The sequence below is a fragment of the Triturus cristatus genome, chromosome 12 (genome assembly GCF_964204655.1).
Source record: "Triturus cristatus chromosome 12, aTriCri1.1, whole genome shotgun sequence".
NCBI classification, from domain to species: Eukaryota; Metazoa; Chordata; class Amphibia; order Caudata; family Salamandridae; genus Triturus; species Triturus cristatus.
The window spans coordinates 59,475,816-59,499,277 of record NC_140595.1 but is presented as its reverse complement, the minus strand read 5'-3'; the positions used below and the strand labels follow the sequence as shown (position 1 = coordinate 59,499,277).

At 48.0% G+C, this 23,462-nt stretch overlaps 1 protein-coding gene across 2 annotated transcripts in view; it reads right to left on the bottom strand.

Annotated features, from left to right (window-relative positions):
* The window catches only part of LOC146772463 (phospholipid-transporting ATPase IK-like), a 520,789-nt gene that overhangs the window by 312,805 nt on the left and 184,522 nt on the right, over window positions 1-23,462 (bottom strand). For both annotated transcript variants that reach the window (XM_085638338.1, XM_085638339.1), the window contains exon 10: window positions 5,625-5,783. In XM_085638338.1, the coding sequence (XP_085494464.1) occupies window positions 5,625-5,783 (159 nt within the window). The remainder of the gene's footprint in view (window positions 1-5,624; window positions 5,784-23,462) is intronic.

Here is a 23,462-nt window from a genome sequence, read left to right as displayed (position 1 = left end):
GCCGCCGGCCATAGGTGTAGTGCAACAACAATCGGGAAGAGCTCCAGAACAGTCACATTTTTGGTGATCCTATGCCTGCGCCAAACATTGGGCCATCCCTGCGCGCACCATTCCTCGCCCAAGATAGCCCCGAAACCTTCCCTGCCTGAGGCATCTGTGAAAAGACAAAGTTCCTGACTATCAATCCAGGGCTGCTTCCAAATAACCGTCCCATTAAAGCAGGCTAGGAATTCGCTCCATACCACCAGATCCTGCTTCAGACCTGTCCCCAGCTTGACCCAGTGATGTTTCTTTTTTATACCAGCGGTCGCCCTTGCTAACCTGCGTGCAAAGACCCTCCCCATGGGTATGACCTTTACCGCAAAATTCAGGGTCCCTAGCAGGCATTGGATTTCACCCAGAGTAGCCTTGTCCCTACCCAGTAGATCGCAGATCTCCTGACGCAAGGCCTGTACCTTATCCGCAGGGAGTCGGGACACGCCCTTTACCGTGTCCAACTCGATGCCCAAGAATATCAAAACCTGCGCCGGACCCTCGGTCTTACCAGGAGCTAAAGGTACGCCCAAGTGTCCTGCCAATTCCTTGAAACATTGCAGCGCCCGTGCACAATCTTGCGAGTCAGCTCCCCCGATGAACAGGAAATCATCCAGGTAGTGGGTCACTCCCTCAATGCCATACCTGTTTGTTAAGGCCCACTGTAGGAAGGAGCTGAACGCCTCAAAGTACGCACAAGACACCGAGCAACCCATGGGCATACACCTATCATAAAAGACCTGGTCCCCCCACTTGAAGCCCAGAAGGTGTTGGCTGTCCGGGTGTACTGGCAGGAGCCTGAAGGCCGATTCGATATCAGACTTGGCCAACCAGGCTCCCTTCCCTGCCCTCCTGATCATGTCGACTGCCAGGTCTAGGGAGCAGTAAGACACTGAGCATCTACCTTCGTCAAGCCAGGAATTCACGGAGTCCCCTTCAGGGTGTGATAGGTTATGAATAAGACGGAAAGCCCCTGGCTCCTTTTTTGGTACCACCCCCAGGGGAGAAATCACAAAGTGGGGCATAGGGGGTGAGGAAAAAGGGCCCGCCACCCTGCCCAAAGACACCTCCTTCGTTATTTTATCCCGCACTACCTCCGGGTGCTCCCTAGCTGATTTCTGATTCTCCGCATCCCTGCTCACTAAGGGGCCTTGATAAGGAATGCGGAAACCGTCTAAGAAGCCCTCAGAAATGAGGGACCCTTCCCTGCTAGTGTATCCGCGGAGGGCACTGAGGAGGTTCTTTACGCTGATGGGAGAGGGCCCTTTCACATGGTCGTGTGGGGCAAGGGCATGCGCGCTAGCAGATGTGTTCGCGGGGGGCCAAAGCGCGGGAGGGGGAACCCCCCCTGGGCTACTTGCTCGAGGAAGGCTTGTCGGGAGTGTCGCGCTTGGAGCATACGGTGGCGGCATGGGATGCCCCGCACACACTGCAATTGTGTGAGAAACGGCATGTTTTGTCCCAGGAGCAGAACCCTGCATTAAAGAGCCTGCAGGTCCCAGAAGACCGTGCCCGAAAGCCAGGCCTGCGACCCCCCCCACGACCGCCCCGAAAGGACTTCCTGTTCTGCCATTTCCTCTCCTGTTTATCCTCTTTCTCTTTGCTCTTTACACCGCTCTCTGTACCTGACTTCGTCGTAGACCCCTCAGTATGCTTGCCCATGTGTTTTACCCATAAACGGACCTCCAACTGGTCCCACTCAAGATCTGGGCAGATTGCTCTTTGTCTACGGAAGTCACAGTCGTAGTGGTACCATCCCATGCCCCCACCCTTAGCAGCCTCTTCTGTAATCACGCTTGCATAGTGGAAGAGACCTGGCCCTTCATCTGGGAATTTCTCCACTATTACTGCCGCAAAAATGGCAAAGGCCTGACCCCAAGTCACAATATTTTTGGTGGGATATAAATGATACCGCACCCTCTTGTCCTCTTCCTTGTTGCCCATCCTCCTGGTATCTACCCCCTCCGCCCCATGCATGAGAAGGGTGAAGATATCGATAAATTCCCTGCGCCAAATCCCTTCTTTGGCCACTAAAGGGACCATCCAAGCGAGTGAACAGCGGCCCGATACTAGCGGGGCCGTGGTAACTAGAGGCTTAGGTGCTACGGCTAGTGTTGGTGCCGGCGTCGGTACCACCGGGGGAACCACTACTGCAGGATCGACCGCACTTGCCGCGCTCTCGGCCACAGCAGCAGCTGGGGGTGGGGGCCGCGGAGGAGGTTCCAATGCAGCCGGCGGCTGACCCCAGACCTGCGTGAAGCCCCCCGGCGCCGGGGTCACACTCGGCGGCGGTGGAGCGGACGGGCCGACCCCTAGGGGTGACCTGGCAAGCAGAAGACCGGATCTGACCTCAGCCATGAAGTCTTTTAAAGTGTCTGAAAGCTTACCCAGATCCTCTGCTGAGGCAAATGTCGCCTGGGGCGGGCAAGGCAGTACGTTGTGCGTCCCCGTCCCCAAGCTAACCGCCGCCTGGGGGGTCGCTGAGGCCCTGTGAAGAGGGGCCGCTCTATTTCGAGCCGGTGGTTGCTCAACCGGAAAGTCTTTGCTCGTGGGGCGGCGGTTTCTTTTCGACCGTGACGGGCCCGCAACCTCCCCTACATCCTTATCCGTAGCCGGACCGTCCATCGATATCCCAGAGTCTGGGGGGGTACTGGCTTTCAATAGTTCAGTCGCCCAAGCTAAACCCTTGGCCCTCGTCAGCTCCAAGAATGCGGCAATCCGGGCTTCCTCCGAAGTGTCCGGCACGGACTCCTCAACCTGTGTCCCTGGTGTGAAAAGGGGGGGGGATAATCCTTGGCTGTCCATCACTTAGCAGTTGTTCTCTCTTATCTGCAATTGGGAAAGAGAGAAAGTTAACCGCCTGTTCGCCCCCTTTGAGGCTGATTCTTCGCTCCTGAGTGCCACATGCTACTCCGAACGGTACCCCCGTCCCCCACCTGCCCGTACTTACTCCCGTCCGAGCCCCGAATACGGATGATGTTTGGCTCGCGTCTCTCTGTCGCCAATTAATAATCCTCCAGTCACCGAAAGCGGACGAATGTACTGAAAGAGAAACCAGCATAAGCACAAGAAATATGCATACACGAAAAGGCGTGACTGAACCGCAGAAAAAAGGGGGGGGGGGGGGAGGGGGGGGGAGGACACAGGTGCTCATACAAATCACTTTTAACCATGCACACCCTGATCGCGTCTGCCCCTATCCCCACCTTGAACCTGGCAAGCAGCATGGTGCTCCCCACCCCCATACTACTTTCCTGGTGCCCATTTGCCCCAAAATCACTGTCTCGCGTGAAGCGAACGCGTCAAATCTCCATTCATTCGCCTTTATATAGCGTGCACTACGAAATTATTGGCGCGCTTTACATTACATATTCAGGCACGGGGGCCAATTCACTGTCCGGAAGTGAAAATTGTACAGTACCCGCGCTGCCCAAAAAAGGGAGACGCGACCACGAGGCGCAGCCTGCTTCCCCGACCTAGGATGTCCGTTACAAATTTCATTTCGACTACAAAGCAACTACGCGATCCCCTGCCGGTGACCCGCGCGCGCGCGGCATTTCTGCACACAAATGCCTTTGTTTAGGTTGCCGCCTCAATATTGCATGAAATACGATGTACTGACGCTACTACGTTACTCAATTGTATTCATTGTGTTTATTAGCCTCTGAAAGTTGAATTGGTTAGAACCTGCCTTGCCGAGATTCAAACCCAAGAAACCCGTGAGCTCACTGCCGGTGTTCACACATATCGCTTTTAGGGCTGGTAGTGCGCTGGCGGGGGGGGGGGGGGGGGGGGGTCTGGGTGGGGCGCAGCGTGACCGCGCTGAGCGAGCCCCTTGAGCTCGCACGAACAGAGCCATCACTCCCCCTCAAGCCCCCTCCTTTGTCTCACCCCTCGGTCTTTGTCGCACTCTTGGGAGCTGTTACAGCTGCTGCAGCAGGCTTCTCAGCACTTCTCCCAGCCCCGGGAGCTCTTTACAAGTCTGTGTGTGGGGTGGGGAGAGGGTGTAACGAAGGGGGGGAGGGGGGGGGGGTAAGCTAGAGTTACGGGGAGAGGGGAAGACACGAGAATAAATTACAGTGGAGTTGGTGGGAAGAGAAAAGACAAGGGAAGGAAAACAGATTGTAAAATGAGGAAACAATTTAACGAAAAGAGTAGAACAAAAGGATTGTAAAATAAGGAAACAATTTAACGAAGAGAGTAGGAGAACACAATGAGGGGCGGCCAGGGAAACCGGAGAGAGAGGGAAGGGGCAGGCGGGCGGATGGGCTGAGACGCAGAGGACCAGTGTCGTAATGGAAAAGTATTTTCTGTCCTTTAATATTTGTTTACCCCCGTAATATTCACACAGATTGGGTTAAAGCGACGCATAGACCCTTGGACCCACCCCCAAGACAGGGGGTGCACCACCGTGAGGGGAGGAGACTTAGGAGAGGCGCGTGAAAGGGACACGCCGAGAAGGAAGGGGGGGTGGGGGGAGTCCAAAATAGACAAGTACGTGGATAACGGTAAAGGAGGGGATGGGGACGGAAGGTTTCTGAGGAGAGAGAACCACCAAAGGGGGTAAAGGCGAATCGTTTTTGACAAGAAAGAGCGAGAGAATAGAGGCGGAAGGGATAACTGGCAATGACGTAATACATAAGGATGCCCCCTCCCCACACCCTTCCGCGGAATGCAAGGAGGGGCCTTCGAGTCTTCGACGTATTGATTGCCCTTCGGCAGTACAGGGGGCTCACTTGAAGGATGGGGCCCGGGGGGGGTGTTGGCGGCCCCCTGCAAAGAAGGGGCCCATGTCACTTCCCTGACAACGGTAGGTAGAGGATGGCGAGAGGCAGTTAGAAATAATGATGGATACAGGAGGGAAACAAAGGCAGACAGAAATAGAGAATGGGAAAAGTGAAGATGAGTGAACGAACGGGAAGAGAGAAGTAAAAGGAGAGGGTGGAGAAACATGGGAGGGAAAAAGATGAGTCTAGCGAAGAATTAGGTGAAGAGAGGATACGTTAACGAAAAAAAGCTGCTGAGAAGGCGAGAAGACAGGCAGATATTAAAGGCATGGGAACGGGGAGAGAGCGTAGAGGCGATGAACTAGAGACGGACAGGGGCTAGAAACAAAGAACGAGGAGGAAAAGAAAACAAGCACGCCACTGCCTTTCTCCGAGGTGAAAGCAGAAATGCCTCGGAGAAAGGCAGCTGCATTTTCGGATTCGGGGGCGTGTTTTGCTGTTGTCTCCTCCCTGAGACTTTTCGCAAAAAACACGCCCCCCGATCCGAAAAGGACGGGGCATGATTGGAGTGACGGGACCTCTTCTCCAATGGCTGGCCAGCATTTACTAGGCAAGCCAATGGAGAACAGGGCAGAAGAGGGGCGGGTTCAAGCCCCTCTTCTCCCAAGTCATTAAATCTCCGGACTTCCGGTCTGCCGACCGGATGGTCCCGAGACCTAAAAACCGGTAATTTGACCACCCACTCTAAATCGGGAGGGCCTTCAAATGGTCAAACCTCCGACCGCCCTTACTATGTCAGGCCTTCATTAAACACGTAGCTACTCTCATGTGCAGCTGAGTCCACAATACATTTGTGATACCTACCTGCATAAATGACTAGTCCATAGCAGTTTGCTGTGTTACGGATACTGCAACCCCGCAAGAGCATCTTCTCATTATCCAATGGGTATTTCTCCCCATTCCACTCCAGAGTGCCAATGAAAGTGTGCATCTTGCTGTTGGGTGCCTCACAAATCACTTTACCTGCCTCGCAAAAAAGCAACATTTAAAATTTAGGCAAGAATATTTAGCATACGCTTTAATGTCAAAATTGTACTTCATTCACCCCTTCACAAACCTATTCTAATTCTACCTTCACCCCTAACATAACATTAACTGAATCCTAACTCTAACAGTCAACATACCTCAGAAGGACACCAGGAGTACCACGGATTTCTAAAACGTGCCTAGGGCATTTACAGTTTCAAAAAAAGTCAAAATATATATATCTTCACTGAAAAAATCCAAAGGTTAAAGTGAAGTTATAGTTTGGAATTGTAATGATATTTTCCTCTAAATAAAAAAAAAAACTAAAAATGATTTGAAAAATACAAAGGTTAAAAGGGACCTTATAGTTAGGTGAAAATGCCAGTTAAAACATATTGTTTTAAACAAACAAAACCACTGAAATTCACCCGATATAGTTTTCTCAAGTATCATTAACTCGTGCTCTAAGGTAGCTATAATTCGCCCCCCCGCCATGCACAGTTTGCTCATCATTAATGTCATTGCAAATGTTACTGTGATATTATCAATGATGTCATAGAAAATGTCATGAGTGATGTAATATGTGGGGTAATAGCAGTGCATGGAGAGGGTGCAAATTATAGTTACCTTAGGGCACTAATGTAAGCAGGGAAACTGCTAAGTCCTGGGGGGTAGGCTCCAGGGGACATGGTCTGTGAGAAGGCCCAGGTGATGAGGTCCCCAGGGTCCTCACAGGCTCCGGGTGGGGGCTGCGGGGACCCCCTCCTCTAAAATAAACTGTTTGGCCTCTGCGCCCATCTAAACTGGGGGACGACATGGCCCCCTCCCCTTTGATTATGAATTTCAGCCCTGGCGGATCGTGTCCTCTGTACCTATTAAGGCTTGCAGAGACGGGCCGTGCGCCCCCCTCATACTATAGATCAGTCCCGGTGGATGGGGTCCCCGGGGCCTCACAGAGGCTCTGGGAGGGGTCACGCCCTCTTCACCAAAATAAATATTTTGCGGCACCTCCTGGGCCTTGGCCCACCCTGGTGTTTCTTTTAGTAGCATGGGAGTTCATTTTTTTTACATTTTACTTTTTGCTGCGGGCCAAGATCTAGCTTTCTGCCAAATTTGGTTTAAATCCATTCAGCGGTTTGGGCTGTAGCTGTGTCTAAAGTTGATATGGATAAATAAATGGAGAAAAAGTGTTTAGGGACCCCCTCCTTTTTCTCGGCCTCCGCTTGACGGATCCCCCCAAAACTTTTCAGGTGGGAGCTGAGGTAGAAGAATATTTTTTGCAGAATTTTTTGTGAAGATTCGTCACTCAGCGCCAAAGTTATTAGGAAAACAAAAAAAAAATTCCTATGGAAACGTGGTCTTAATTATAATTATCCTCCCACTGGCGACTGCCAGCGGGTAAGATATATATATATATATGCCGATCCATATGGAATAAACCTGCACTAATACCTATTCTCAGCGTGCTGTGGTCTGTACCTGTGTTCCTGCAGAAGCTGGATTTATGGGAATTTGTTTTTTCATTCTTATATATATATATATATTCACTTAAAAAACCATAGGTTTCACACATGTTATAGTTAGGTGGATATTTCAATCGTAAAAAAACAAGGAAATTCCCCCGTTATCGTTAGTTCAGATAACTATAACTCACGCGCCCGCAATCCACTGCTCATGACGTCACATATTACATCACTCATGACATGGTCAGTGGCATCACTCATGACATCACTGATGACATCATCCTTGTGATAGAGTGGCGGTCGCGCGAGTTATAGTTATCTGAACTAACTATAACGGGGGAATTTCATTGGTTTTTTACGAGTGAAATATCCACCTAACTATAACATGTGTGAAACCTATGGTTTTTTAAGTGAATTTGCAAGGTTTTTTAAATGCTAATTCCTAACTATAACGTGTGTGAAACCTATGGTGTTTTCAGTGAATTTGTACGTTTTTTTAAATGCTAATTTATTTATGTATTATTTTTTTTTTTATATATATATATATATATATATATATATTTGGTTTTTCACCGTGCACGCACGGTGCGCGCACCCCCGCGATTTGAAAAAAAAAAATGTTCTGCCTTCAGGGACCCCCTGACAAAGGCTAGGGGGTCAGGAACTCTCTACCCTGCCCCCTTTTCACATTCGCCACCTTCCTTTTTCACTCTCGCACTGAAAACAAACAAAATGGCGGCCGACACTTCCTGATTTCGACCGATTCGAACGTTGACTAACATGTAACCACCAATCAGAATTACGCTCGCGCACGTTAGGGTGCTCGCACGGTGCGCGCACGGTGCGCGCCTATAGATATTTATATGCTTTTAAATGCTATTTTCTCAGGAACTACTGAACAGATTGACACCAGACCTGCAAAAGGCACTTCCCTGACCTGAGGACTACCTCTCTGCCAAATTTCAAGTAATTCTGTTCAGCCGTTCGGGCTGTACCTTCGACTAAAGGTCCTATGGAAAAATGCATGGGTAAAACGTGTTTTGGGACCCCCCTTTTTTCTCGGCCCCCGCTTGACGAATCACCCCGAGACTTTCAGGGTAGGAGCTGAACGGAGCGCCCCATTAGTTTTGAAACTTTCGCGAGGATTCGTCAACCGGCGCCACAGTTATTCAAAATAGAATTTTCAGATTTCCTATGGAAACTCGGTCCTAACTATAACTATCTACTGGCGACTGCCAGTAGATAATATATATATATATATATATATATATATATGTTCCGCTCGTGGGGAAGTCCAACTATATATATATATATATATATATATATAGTCTATCAGCAGTCACCAGTAGGTAGTTATAGTTAGGACAATGTTTCAATAGGAAAAACGTTTTTGGACGCGCCTATATCTTTGACGTCGTTTGACGAATCTTCACAACATTTTCCAGAAAAAATGCGCTGGTGATTCTTGCTGTGCATGGAAAGTTTCAGGGTGATCCATTAAGCGGGGGCTGAGAAAAAGAGAAGGGGTAAAAAAAAGTGCGTGCCCCATGTTTATTACCATAGTAGTTTTGAACACGACTACAGCCTAAACCTCTGGACGGAAAGGTAGATTTGGTTAGGCAGATTATGCTTTTCGTTATTTGATGAACATCCGTTCAGTAGTTTGCAAGATATTAGGGGAAATTCAAATTTGTAAATCTACGATCGCGGCTAATTAGCAAATAATATCGCGCTTGTGCAGAGATCTGCAGAGCTTTGATTGGATGCCAACACTTCAACCAGGAAGTGTTGGCAGCCATCATGGGACTCAACTTGTGCTGAGTCCCCCCAAAAAAGGTTAAAAAAAGAAAAGGGGGCAGTGTAGGAATACCCTGACCCCTAAGCCTTGGTATTGGGGTCTCAGCAGGAACCCGTCAGGGCAAAAAAACATTTAAAAAAAAGAATCTGCAAATTTGTTACAAAATTAAAAAAATAGGAAAACATGAGCTGGCTCCCGGGCTTGTTTTGCAAAGGGCCCCCGGGTGGGCCATGTCCTAGCGACATTTTCTAAAAAAGGGTGGGGGACACAAGGGCCCCCCTCCTGAGGCACCACCTCCATGGTGCTTTTTATTAATTTAGGAGGAGGGCCGTGCAGTACCCCCTCCATGGGCTCAAATGAGCCCCGGGGATCACCACCTCCCTGGGCTTTTTATTAATATAGGAGGGGGGCCACGCGGAACCCACTCCATGTGCTCAAATGAGCCCCAGGGCCACCACCTCCATGGGGCTGCATTTAATTAAAGGAGGGGGGCACATGGACCCCTCTCCTAGGCTGCTGGAAGCCCCAGGGACCACCACCTCCATGGGGCTCATAGAATTATTGTGCCAGGACCACTACCTCCATGGGACAAAAATAGACTTTGAATTGGGATGGGGCCATGGGGCCCTACTCCCTGGCCATATATAGCCCTGGGGACCACCACCTACCCGGGGCCACCCGTGAACAATAAAGGAGGGGGGGGGGCCCTCCTCCTGGAGCCATACATGGCCCTGGCCCTGGTCTGGGTCCTACTATGTCCCGGGGTGCCCCGGGACATAGCCATTTTGTTTAGCTTGGCGGGAACTTTGACAGCTCCTGCTAAGCAAAAGCGAACACTTCGGTTCCAGCAGGAGAGAGGTGTCAAAGTGCACCGCAGGCTGGAAGTGGAGGTTTAATCTCTTTCCCTGCCCACAGACATGTGGGCAGGGAAAGAGATTAAAAGATTGCTCCTTCACAGAGGGAGCTGCCTTACCAGCAGCTCCCTCCATGCAGCAGCAAAGCTGACTCCCACAGGAGGTGGGAAGCCGACTGGAACAACGGGGCCTTAAGGCTCCCCCTGCGATCCCTATTATGCACACTGGGTGCCTACAGGCACCCAGGAGACATGGCCAGGCCCCGGTGGATGGGGTTCCCGGGGCGTAAATAGGCATTATGTCCAGGACCCGGGGGATGGATCCCTGGGGCAGAATCAGCCCGGTGAGGGGGGCCGCGCAGCCCCCCTCCCCAATTGCATTAAAGCCTGCCCAGGGTATGGGTTCCTTGGGGCCGATATCTGCCTAGGGATGAGGCCGTGCAGCCCCCATTCTATTGTGGCCGGGTCCCAGGGGATAGGGTCTTCGGGGCTGAAATTGACCCATGGAGGTGACCTCGTGGCCACCCTTCCCCATTGTATTTTGACTGGGCCCAGGGGGATGGGTTCCCCAGGGCTGAAATCGGCCCGGAGGGGACTGTGTGGCTTTTCTCCCCCATTACATTTTGTCCGAGTACCGACGATGCGGTCCCCAGGGCCGAATTTGGCCCGAAGAGGGGCCCTGCTCGGCCCCTCTCCCCCAATCAAATGTGGCCGGGTCTCGGGGAAAGAAGTACCCGAGACCACAATCCACCAGGGAAGGGTGGCCACATGGTCCCCCTCTCCCATTCAATTATAGGGGGCCAAGGGGACCCCAAAATCAGCCTCTGGATGGGGCTGTATGGCCCCCCACCCCTATTCAAATGCGGCCTGGCCACTCACACACCCACTTACAGAACCACTTATCCACTCACCGACCCACTCACAGACCCATGCAGGCACTTACTCACTCACATACCCACTTAGATACTCACACACCCACTCACAGATCCACTCAGACGCTCACACACCCACTCATAGACCCACTCAGAAACTCATGTACCCACTCACAGACCCACTCAGACACTCACAGAACCACTCACATACTCACTTAGATACTCATGCATCCATTCACAGACCCACTCAGAGACTCACAGACCCACTCAGACTCACGCACCCACTCACAGACCCACTCAGAAACTCATGTACTTACAGACCTACTGAGACACTCATGCACTCACTCTCAGACCCACTTAGAGACTCATGAACCCACACACAGACTGATTCACATACTCATGGAGGCACTCACAAACCCACTCAGACACTCTCACACCTACTCACAGACCCACTGAGACACTCATGCACCCATTCAGACACCCACTCAGATACTCATGCACCTACTCACAGACCCACTCAGACACTCATGTGCTGACTCACAGACTGACTCACACACACTAGGAGGCACTCACAAACCCAGTCAGACACTCTCACACCCACTTACAGATCCACTCATATACTCACTAACTCACCTATGCAGTCACTGTAGGAAGCTGGCTCTGTATATACTATATCAAAATGAGGTATAGTGTGCACAGAGTCCAGTGGAACCTCAAAGGTAGGCAGAGGTAAAAGTAGATAGCACCTTACTCTCTATTTGTGGTAGTGTGGGTGCACAGTAAGGCTGTATCAGAGGGAAGTGTTAAGCATGTGTGGTTCACACTCAATCAGAAAGTGAGGTCACATACTCAAAGACTGAACTCAGACCAATTTTGGTTGTATAAAAAAATATTGTTATTTTATTTCAAGAACCAAGCCAAGCCTGGCACAGGTAAGTGAAATAAATGCTTTGCTAAATATTATGCAGTGTTTACAAGTGAATGCAAGTTCCAATGCAGTTGTTTGAAATACAGGTAAGTCAAGGTATTGAAATTACTGTACAGATTACTTTTTCATTACTTTTTAGATTACTTTTTAAGTTACTTTTCTACTCGGTGTGATATGCCTAGATATTACACTGGGACATTTCCTAGAGAAATGTTAAGTAAAATCAGTTTTCCACAATTGAAATTTTTCAGTTTTCCATACAAATCAATTCCACACTTTTCAGAGAAAAACAGTCAATAGGTTCCTATGGAGAGAAATTAAGCTAATGGTTACCAGGTAAGTACTCGTTCTTTGGGGTTGAGTTTCTGGTGTTAGAACAATGGTTCCCCCAGGGTCAAGGATGCACCCTTGTTACACCCTCAGCTGCATTAGGGCAGCCGGGTGCAGAGTACTGAGGCCCAATGTTATCCAATGGGGGATAGGGGGCCTCTGGTTGGTGGCTGCTTACGAGCAGGCCACTGGGTTTGGGAGCAAAGCTCCTGGTATTAGGCACAGGGCAAAGGGGGATCCTGTTTAGCACAAAAAGTGCACTCACAGCGGCGCAGGGGCGGCTGTGTGGAGGGTGCTTTTGTGGCGACGGGAGCCCTGTTCGTTTCAATGGGGATTCTCCGGTTTCAACAAAGACTGCAGGCTCAGAGATAAAGATCTTCTGGAGGTGACCAGCAGTTGGAGAGGTAAGTTGGGATGCCTGGGGATGCTGGGACACCTTCGGGGTATCTTTAGGCGTCGGGTTTTGCTTACCAACTCCGGTTGTGTTCGGGGGGATCCTCCAGAAAGAGGCTGCAGGCTTTGCTGGGAGATTCAAGGCAGGTCAGAGATCACCAGATCTTGGATCAGAATCACTGGGGAGACCTCCTCTTGGTGTTGGGCCACTAGAACATGGACAGGTGGCATCGGGTGCAGACTCACTGATTTGGCCAGAGCTGGAGTCTGTGTGTGAACAAATCTGGTGTTCACAGGAGACAAAGTCTTTTCTTGGGAAGGCAGAGCAGGTCCTTGTGGTTCTTGAGGTTGCTGGTTGCAGGACACCCCCGAGTTTCGCTTCTGCAGGTTTGAGGTTGGGACAGGCTGATAGAGCTGGGGCCAAGTCAGTGGGTGTCCTCCTCTTCTTTGCTTCTGCATGGCTGTTGCATCCTTCTTCTTCTTTTCTTCTTGGTTGTTGCTTGTCTGACGAGGCAAGGTTCAGGGGTGCCCCAAATACTAGATTTGGGGGTTTTACAGGTAAGTAAAAGGTTGGGACCAATGGGTCCCTTCCTTGGGGAGGGTACACCCCCGTATTATGCCACCCTCCAGTGGGAGGGGGGCATATGCCTCACTCTGGTTGGTTGGGTCCCCCCAGCTGCAAGATGGTGTGGACTGAGAGTTGTGCTTCACCTCGCCTCCCCCACCTGAGGGGTGGGGTTGGCAAAGGTGGGCACACCTCCCTTCCACACTTTGTTTTGCCGCTGGTTTTCCAGACCAAAGTGGGGGTCAGAACTGGTGGTGACCAGTTGCTGGGAGCAGCAAGAGGCCTGGGGAAGCTCACAAAGGCAGCAAGCCTTTCGAAGCTTCCCCTTCGTGGACCCTGCCCATCCTGGGGGAGGAAGCTTGGCACCTCGTCCCAGGATGTGCATTGTTTCAGACCCCAGAGAGCAGCAGGCTCTCGACCCAGGGGTCCAGAAACATGTCTGGTGGTGGCAGCTGGGGAGCAGCCACTCAGCCTGGACACTAGCGTTAGGCCATTTTTCAGGGGCATCTCTAAGATGCCCTCTGTGTGCATTTTTCATTAAATCCCACACTGGCATCAGTGTGGGTTTAATGTTTTCAGTAAAGCCATTATGGTACTGTGGAGTTCGTAATGACAAACTCCCAGCACCCTATACTCTTAACGGCATTACTGCACTTATAATGTCTAAGAATTAGCTTAGACACTGTAGGGGTACAGGGCTTATGCACCTGCACCCTCACCACTGGTACAGTGCACCCAGCTAGAGGAGAGGCTGATCTATGCAAGGGCAGTGGGTTGTAGGCATAGCACACAGTGATGTGTGCCATGTCGACTCTTCACTTTGTTCTGCACCAAAACACGCAGCCTGCAAAGGCAGTGTGTGAGTGTAAAGGTACAGGGCCTCTAAGGGTGGCACAATAAGTGCTGAAGCCCTTAGAGGCCTTCCCTGGTCACAGTGCCCTGGGTACCCGTGGTACCATTTACTAGGGGCTGACCTGTGGCCAGAGAGTGTCAATTGAGTTTTTGTCTTCAATGTAGTTTTAGGGAAAGAACATAGAGCCCTGGGTACCTGATTGGCAGGAGCCCAGGGCACACTCAAAGTATATCAGCAGTTCAACAAAAAGTGGGGGCAACCATGCAAAAGGAGGGCACTTTCTTACAGCCACTCATGCACACACTCACTCACTAATACAGAAACTCATATGTCCAGTCATACAGACACTTACACACTCACTCGTACACCCTTACAGTCAAACCCACACCCACAAATTCACCCACACAGCTACTCACACTGCCACTCACTCACCAATACAGCTTCTCACACACCCACTTATTTACCCATACAGCCACTCACACACTCACTCACTTACCCATACCGCCACTTACATACCCATTCACTCATCCATACAACCACTCACACACCTACTCACCCACCCTTAAAGCCACTCACACAGATATTCATTCTCCACAACAGCCACTCACACCCACTCACTTACCTATACACAAACACTTAAACAGCTATTTACTCACCAATAGAGCCACTCAAACACCCACTTCCTCGCCCACACAGCCACTCACACACCCACTCACACATCTATGCAGCCACTCACACAGCCACTAACTCACCCATACAGCCATTCACACACTCACTCACTGTCCAATACAGCCTCTCACTCACCCATACAGCTCAGATTTGTTAGAAAGAGTATGACTAATTGCTAGTACAGAAAGAATAGTAATTTAACTTATGCTGTAGCTTAGTATATATATTTAACTCTCATGAATGGTTAAAACACTTACAGTCATGGGATGATGCCATCAGTGATGTAATTTGAGATGTCATCAGTGATGTCATCAGTGGTGTCACTGACCATGTCATGAGTAATGTAATATTATGAGGTCATAATCAGCTCATTGCGGGGCGTAAGTAATAGTAAATCTAAATCTTAGCCTAACCATAACATACCTGTAACCTTTGGATTGTTTTGCATATATACGCACATATACATACATACATATGTCTACATATTTATTACCTACCGGCAGTGCCAGTAGGTAGTTATAGTTAAGACTATGTTTCCATAGGAAAGGTGTTTTTCATCAAAAAGTGTGCCAATGGGGCTTATTGTGCATGGAAAGTTTCGTGGTAAGCCTTTAAGTGGGGGCTGAGAAAAAGGGGAGGGGGTCAAAAAAACATGCCTTTCCCTTATTAATTCCCATAGAGATTTTAGATAGGACTACAGCCCGAACCGCTGGACAGAATTATACCAAATTTGGCAGAAAGGTAGCTCTTGGTCCAGAAAGCACGCTTTTTGTTATTTGGTGTAAATGTGTTCAGTAGTTTTTGAGTTATTAAAGGAAAAAAGTAATTTGTATATTTGGACAGTTGGTGCTCAGGTGCGCTCTTAGTGACCAGTTTAAATTAGACTAGTCAATCCTGATTTGTTGGTCGCAACCTAAAGAATATGCGTAGGCAGACATTAGAAGACTCAGGCACTTGGTTCCTGTGTCCTGAAAATTAGTTAAAACATTTTTAGGGGGCAGGGTGAGCCCACTTAGACCCCAAAGGACATATATGGGGGTCCCAAATGGACCCCTCCCCTTTATTGTCTGGACACAACATAGACAACATGCTGTGGCTACACTTACAGGCCTCAGAGGCATGGTCCCCATTAAAATGCATTGTATTGAATGGCGGGTTTGAGAATCAACAAAGGAAAATGTATGAAGGGTGATAACAGATTTTAGTTACAATATAAATCTTTGTGGATGGTACCATAAAAAGCTTAGGAATTCTGGTGTGTTTTACGGTGATTTTACCCAGTGAAATCGTCTTTTGGTGGGATTTTATGAATTATATTTCAGAGAAAACTGTTTTCTCATGATTTTACCATAGAGTTTATGGAAGGTGCTCCAGAATTCACACAGTCTTTCTCAGCCAGATGAGAATGAAGTCTGACATACTCAGTACCCATCCCAAGTCTCAAGTATAAGCCCAAATTCAGACCAACACAGACCAGTGTCAGCCCAAAAACCAGCTCAAAGTCGAAACTCTCAAATTTTGAAAAAGTAGTCTTCAGAAAACATTTTAAGGATGAATCTAAATTCTATTCAATATACATATAGTGTTAATAACTACTCATTTTCAAGATCAGTCACTGCTTTGAATTTTCATCTTGTAGTTTTGTCACCACAGAACCAAACTAGAACCTGGCATTCATGAACTACCTCTACAAAAGCAGATTATAAACCACTTTATGTCTATGAATAGGAATTCCAATGCTATTTCAACAATGTGGCTCTGAAAAGGTTATGCAAAATTAACACCACACAATGATCTACATATTAAGAAACACCCCCTTGTATTAAAGTAATTGCAACACAACTTGTTAGGCAATGCTTAATATGAAATAAGTCACTTACCTGTAACTGCAGTTATCCAGTATTGGTATCTTTCATAGATTCACATGCCTGAATCATTCCCCGTCGTCGTAGTGGGAGTCCCATGGTACAAATAACATAGCAGTAAATAATTAAAAAAACATAAGCCCATAGATTCAAACATGCATTATATAGCCTATTAGTCTTTTTTTGTAAAAAGGACCAAACTGAAACACATAAACAATCAGCAATCAGCACCCTCTAGAACCTTCCCAAGAGAGGCTGAGTTCCTCAGATTATCCAGCACAAGTGTAGTAAGTACCGTAGTATAGAGGAAGCCTCTCCGGGGAGGAGGGTGGGTGGGTGCATGTGAATCTATGAAAGATACCAATACTGGATAATTGCAGTTACAGGTAAGTAACTTATTTCTTATCCAGTATTGGGGTATCTTTCATAGATTCACATGCCTGAATCAGAATAGCAAGCAGTGCCTCATATGGATAATAGAAACCTATCTATATATATATATATACGCACGCGTATTAGTTGGTAAGCACTAGAGTGGATGATGGGTAGTGCTAATATATTGCTTAGTACTGTGTGAAACATGGAAAATGATGGGAGTATATCAGCGTAAGCAACAACATTCACCAGTACCTGCTAACATAAGGATACACAGCTATATATAAATACATATAAATATCCATACACATAGATAAATATATATACAGAGCACATCTAGAAAAATGTGTTTACCTTAGTGAAAAAGGTGTCGTAGAACTGCCTGTCCAACAACTGCGACAGCTCTGTGCGATGACTCTTGGCAGTAATGTTGCGAGAACGTTTGGGTTGTCTTCCACGTTGCTGCTCTGCAAATTTTGTCAAGTGGTACTCCGGCAAATAGAGCAACAGAAGCGGAGACTGTTCTAGTGGAGTACGCTCTTACAGTTCGTGATAATGGTTTGCCAGCCTTGTCGTGGCAAAACTGTATCGCATTAGCTACCCATCTAGCTATGGTAGCTTTGGTGACTGCATTTCCTTGGCAATTTTGACCGTAGGCTACAAACAACTGATTTATTTTGCGGATCTCTTTTGTGCGTTGCAAGTAAAACTTAAGACATCTCTTTATGTCTAGAGTGTGTAAAGTTCTTTCAGCCGGTGTGGATGGGTTAGGGAAAAAAGTTCTGAGGACAACCGGTTCATTCAAATGGAATTGAGAGGGTACTTTAGGAATGAACTTAGGGTTTGTTCTTAAAATGACCTTATCATTAGAGAACCGTAAGAAAGGATGAGATATAGTGAATGCTTGAATCTCATTAACCATTCTTGCGGAGGTGAGAGCCACGAGAAGGGCCATCTTCCAAATTAAGAATTTCAGATCCGCTTTATGTATCGGCTCAAAAGGTTGCTTCATCAACTGCGACAATGCTACATTTAATCGCCACTCTGGAAGTGGAGCCTTTGATAGGTGGAAAAACCCTAAACAGGCCTTTCATGAACTCCTTCACAATTCTTGATGACCGTAACGAGGGGCAGTTAGGTAATCGTCTGTATCTCGATATAGCACCCAGATGAACTCTAACTGAAGAATGTGTGAGTCCAGATTTCGCTAAAAAGAGTAAATAAGGCAGAATTCTTCAGCTGCAGAGTGGAAAGGATCTAAGGCTTTGCTTCTGCACATATACAAAAACGCTTCCATTTAAGTTTGTATGTTCTATTGGTGCTGTCAGCTCTTGACTTGGCTATAATCTCTTTACAGTCCTGGTCAATGTTTATGTTCTTAAATTCAAAGAATTCAGGAGCCAAGCATGTAATTGCAGTGTGGCCAGTTCCAGGTGACACACTTGGCCATTGTTCCTGGACAACACTGTTGGCATTGGGAGAAGGCGAATGGGCATCACTTCTGACAATAGGAGGAGTTCTGAGTACCAATGTTGCCTGGGCCACCTGGGGGCTATGAACAGAATGCGACACTTGATCTTCGTGAGGACCCTGGGAATCAGGGGTATGGGGGGAAATGCGTACGCATAGGTCCCTGACCAGCGCATCAAAAGCACATTCCCCCGAGATCCTGGGAGAGGGAATCTGCTTGCAAAGAACCGGCATTTGGAGTTGCTCTGAGTTGCAAAGAGATCCAGCTCTGGTTTCCCCCATGTCGCAAATATCCTGTCCAGCTGAGATTGTTCCAGCTCCCACTCGTGACAACCTATGTTTGCCCTGCTCAGGGTATCCGCCAGGGTATTCTTTAAACCTGGGACATGTTCGGCTGTTAGAGATTTTGTGGGTCGTTAACCAGTCCCAAAGTTGTTGGGCATCTTGTGACAGAGATAGGGACTTGATTCCTCCCTGCTTGTTTATATAAAACATGCTTGTGGTGTTGTCCTGCGGACTAGAACCGAGGATCCCTGAATCTGTGGGAGGAAAGCTCGAAGTGAGAGAGAGATGGCTTTCAACTCCAGTCTGTTTATATGCATTTTGCGTTGGGCTGATGACCATCTGCCTTGAACTTGCAGGTCCTGTAAGTGTCCTCCCCAACCTTCATAGACGCATCTGTTGTGACAACGTAGTCTGGAATAACTGGGAGAAAAGAGAGTCCTTTGGATAGATTTGATCGCTGTGCCCACCAGAGGAAAGCTTCTTTCATTAGAGGAGTGATCTTTATTATGTCGTCGAAAGAGCCCTTGGTCTGTATCCACTGGCATTGCACCTCCTCTTGAAGAGGTCTCATGTGTAGTCGAGTCATTGGCACTAGGTCTATTGCTGATGAAAGCATTCCTAGCAGAGATTTGAACACCCTTACAGAAACACACATTTTTCTGTACAATTTTAGTGCCAGCGTCTGTAATCATTGCTGTCTTTCCTGGGAAAGGAAGGCCTTTTTCTGAATGGTGTCCAAAATTGCTACCAGAAAACACATTCTCTGGCTTGGAATGAGTGAGGATTTTTGGAAGTTTAATGATAGGCCTAATCGCTGAAACAGGGAAATGCAATTCTCCGTTGCTGCTTCCACTAGATGAGCTGACTGCGCTTTCAGAAGCCAATCGTCTAGGTAAGGAAATACCTGATGACCGCTGTTCCTTAATGCAGCTGCTACTGGGGCCATGAATTTCGTGGAGCCGATTTGAGACCAAATGGAAGGACTCGAAATTGATAGTGGGTACCAGCCACTGTGAACCTTAGGAACTTTCTGTGTTTCGGGTGAATAGGGATATGAAAATAAGCGTCTTCGAGGTCCAATGATGTCATGAAGTCGCCACTGTTGAGGCGACGCAAGATGTATGCCAGAGTGACCATCCTGAATGATTGAGTCTTCAAGAATTTGTTGAACTTTCTGAGGTCAAGGATAGGCCTCCACTCTCCTGATTTCTTGTGAATAAGGAAAAAACGGGAGTAGAAACCTTTCCTCCTCTGCAAAAAAGGGACTTTCTCTATTGCTCTCTTTTGAAGCATGATCTTCACTTCCCTCTTGAGCATATGTAGACGAGGGGTTGCGATCCCCTGGGGGGGGGTATTGGGTGGTATCTGAATAAACTCCAAGGTGTGGCTGTGAGATACGAGATCTAGGACCCACTTGTCTGAGGTGATTTAGCGGCACTGGTGTAAATCCATGGAGAGTTTCGCACCTTTTAAGGGAAGAGGCGCACTCGCTGATACCCGATTGAACTCATTGTTTGCGGCCGGAGTCACGGCCTTGGGATGTTGACTTCCGTCTTGAGCCCTGTCGAGAGAAACCAGCCGTAGTTGGTTGGCGGTTATATTGCTGATATCCTTGTCGTGGCTGGTAAGACTGATAGGTCTGGGAACGCGGGTAATTACTTCTGTAGTTTGAGAAACCCCGGCCCGAGCTCCCCAAAAGGGAACCTTGCGGTACTGAAGGGTACCCAGAGCTCTAGCTGTGTCAGTATCTTTTTAGATCGTTGTCAAAGCTCCATCAATGTGACTGCCAAAGAGGCTATCACCGTCGTAAGCCATATACAAAATTTTGGATTGCACTTCCGGTCGGAAACTTGTCGCTATAAGCCACCCTTGACGCCGTAAGACGGCAGCACTCGCTAACTGCCTAAAACTGGTAGTGGCAATGTCCATAGCGATATCAATCAGCTCCAACGCTGCTCTTTCTCCTTCAGTGATGAGCTTAGTAAACTCATCCTTATTTTTTTCCAGGAGGAAGTATTTCATTTCCCCTACTTCGGACCATATCTGACGGTCGTATCTGCTCAGGATTGCCAGAGCGTTTGCCGCCCTTACAGAAATCGCTGCCATAGACGAAAATTTCTTTCCTATGGTGTCAAGATGTCTACCATCCTTATCAGGTGGGGAGGTAACAGGAGCGGAAGGATTCTTAGAGAGCCTCTGAGCCGCCTTGGGATGACCTGTTAGACAAGCAGGAGAGTCCCCAGGGGCTCTATATTTTTTATCCAGTCTCGGCAGTACAGGGATTACAGAGGCTGGTGTTTTCATCACTTTCACCCCTGCCTGTCAAATGTGATCGATGATAGGTATTGACCTCACACTTTTTCTGGATTGCTCTTTAAAGTCATAATGAAAGCAGTCTTCCTGATGTACAACAGTTGGTAGGTGGAACCTAACAGCAGCCCTATCCATAATATTATGGAAACTTCCTATGTCTTCAGGAGATGAATCCGAAGGGCGATGAGGTGGCGATGAAGGTGTTGGCACCACGTAATCATCCCATTCATCCGCGGGTGTCGCAGGGTCAGGAATCTCTCCCTCCTCCTGCTCTTCATCAGAGGTAGCTGGGTCCTCTTGTGGAGGTAGAGGGATAATGGGACTGGGCATCACAGGAGGCGGCAACGCTGCTGGAGTTGCTGGTTGTGGTGGAGGTACTGCAATTTCCTGTTCTTGAGGAGGAAACCTCTTCCTATAGTCCTGCAGCATACTCTGGAGGTCCAATAGTGAAGCTGGTGGGAATTGCGCAGGTTGTTGCACAGGCTGCTCAACGTGTCTATAATGTCTGTAATGAGCAGGAGGGGCTTCATACTGCTGGTAGTAGTGCTCCTCCTCAGCATAGTCATCATTCTCTTGACATTTCACATTCAACTGTGAGGGGCTATAAGCCGCTCCAAATTGACCCTCGTCGTCGTCCGTATCTTCAACATCCAGAAGATTACTGGGAGGTAGAGGGAACATTTTTGGGGTTTTAAACTCCATACGCGCCCTTTGCAAAACTGGCATTGAAAAACTGGCATACATAACAGCTGGTGAAATCTTTGTCGTAGACGGTGGTATTATTGCCGTCGATGATGTCATCGTCGACGCTGGTGTCGTCGACGGCGTCGATGCCGTCGACGCTGGAGCCGTCGTTGACGATTTAGTCGTCGTCGACGTCTGTGCCATTGACGATGGAGTCGTCGTCGACGCCGGTCTCGTCGACGGTGATGTCGTCGGCGATGGTTTTCTCGACGACGAATACTTGCTCGTCGACTGTGCGGTCGACGTCTAGGCTTTTGATTTGGATGCCCTCGACGACGGAGGTGTCGTCGATGATAAAAGCAATGATGATGCAATAGACCCTTTAAGACTTGCTGTTGAATAAGTCATCATCGTCGACGGTCTGGAAGATGACACAGTTGAAGTTGTGGAAGTAGCAGGTAAGACCATTGAATTTGAGGAGGTTTTCTTAGCAGATTTGGTTTTAGAAGCACCTGCAGATTGAGGAGATGAAACCCCTGAGGAGACTTTGTGTTTTTTATCCTGAGTAAGGGATTCTTTTGCCATGTGAGAAACTTTAGGTTGTTTCCTTTTCTCCTCAGGCTGTCCCTCAGGCGACCTCTGCCTCTTATGAGACTTAGAGGAAGTATCACTCGCTGTATCTGAAGCAGCGTCATTCTTCTTCTTTAACCACAATAAAAGCCGTCCTTCTCTATCCCTCAAGGTTTTAGTAGGGAAAGTGCGGCAGATCTTACAATGCCTAGCCTCATGCTTCGGATAAAGGTAATAAATACAGTCTTTGTGGGCATCATCAATGTGAACATTCTTCTTCCCACAGGACTGGCAAGGTCTGAATAATCCCTTAGAATCCGTCACTATCCTGATAAAGTATAAGATATACACTTATCTGAATCACTGAAGAACTGAGCCAGGCTCAGGGAGACTCTCTTACACAACGAAGAGCGGTGAAAATCTGAGAAACTCAGCCTCTCTTGGGAAGGTTCTAGAGGGTGCTGATTGCTGATTGGTTATGTGTTTCAGTTTGGTCCTTTTTACAAAAAGAGACTATTAGGCTATATAATGCATGTTTGCATCTATGGGCCTATGTTTTTTTTAAATTCTTTACTGTTATGTTATCTGTACCGAGGGACTCCCACTACGACGACAGGGAATGAGTCAGGCATGTGAATCTATGAAAGATACCCCAATACTGGATACTCTATGTACTTGTCTGAAGATATTCAACAACAAAAAAACTCCTTTACAATGACAGTATGGGCCAACAGCATAAATAAACATTGCAGCAGACAAATCTGATACACAGTTTTCAGCAAAACAAGTGTTCGTAAAATGTGAAGCAACAGTGTGAAAACTGGGGATTACTACTGTCAGAAGAAAGTTCCACACTTTTCCAGTTAAAAAGTAAGGAGAGGCCAGAAAAGAGACAGTCACCTACTCTGACCGACACCCTGCCCTCCGTGCCAAAGTCCTTCACCGTGTCCACTTACTCTGGCACTAAAAAGTATAGAGGACATTGTTGTTTCCATTGTGTTGCAGCAAGCGCTCAACTAAAGCTCCTAGTCTTGGCAGGCAGCAGATGGGTTTGTTTGGGGTACGGATGAACACAAGGCTGTAGGAGCAGAAAGGAAAATGACCCTGTTTCCCAGAATTTTTGGCGATACCCTCAACACTGATACTCCTTCAACTCTACTGATACAGTTTTACGGTTTGTGTTCCATTCCACTCCATTCCCCTTTATCATTAGCACTGTCTCACCTTTGGCATAGGCCCTCTAATGAGGCTCCTTTACTCATATCACCCACCCAGGGATTTATTTATTCATGCTCTTAACTTTAAATTCTAAGCAATGACTGCAAACACCCTAAGGTAATACATTCCTGCATAGCAGTCCATGTTTACATTTCATGTGTTTTAGTTCATG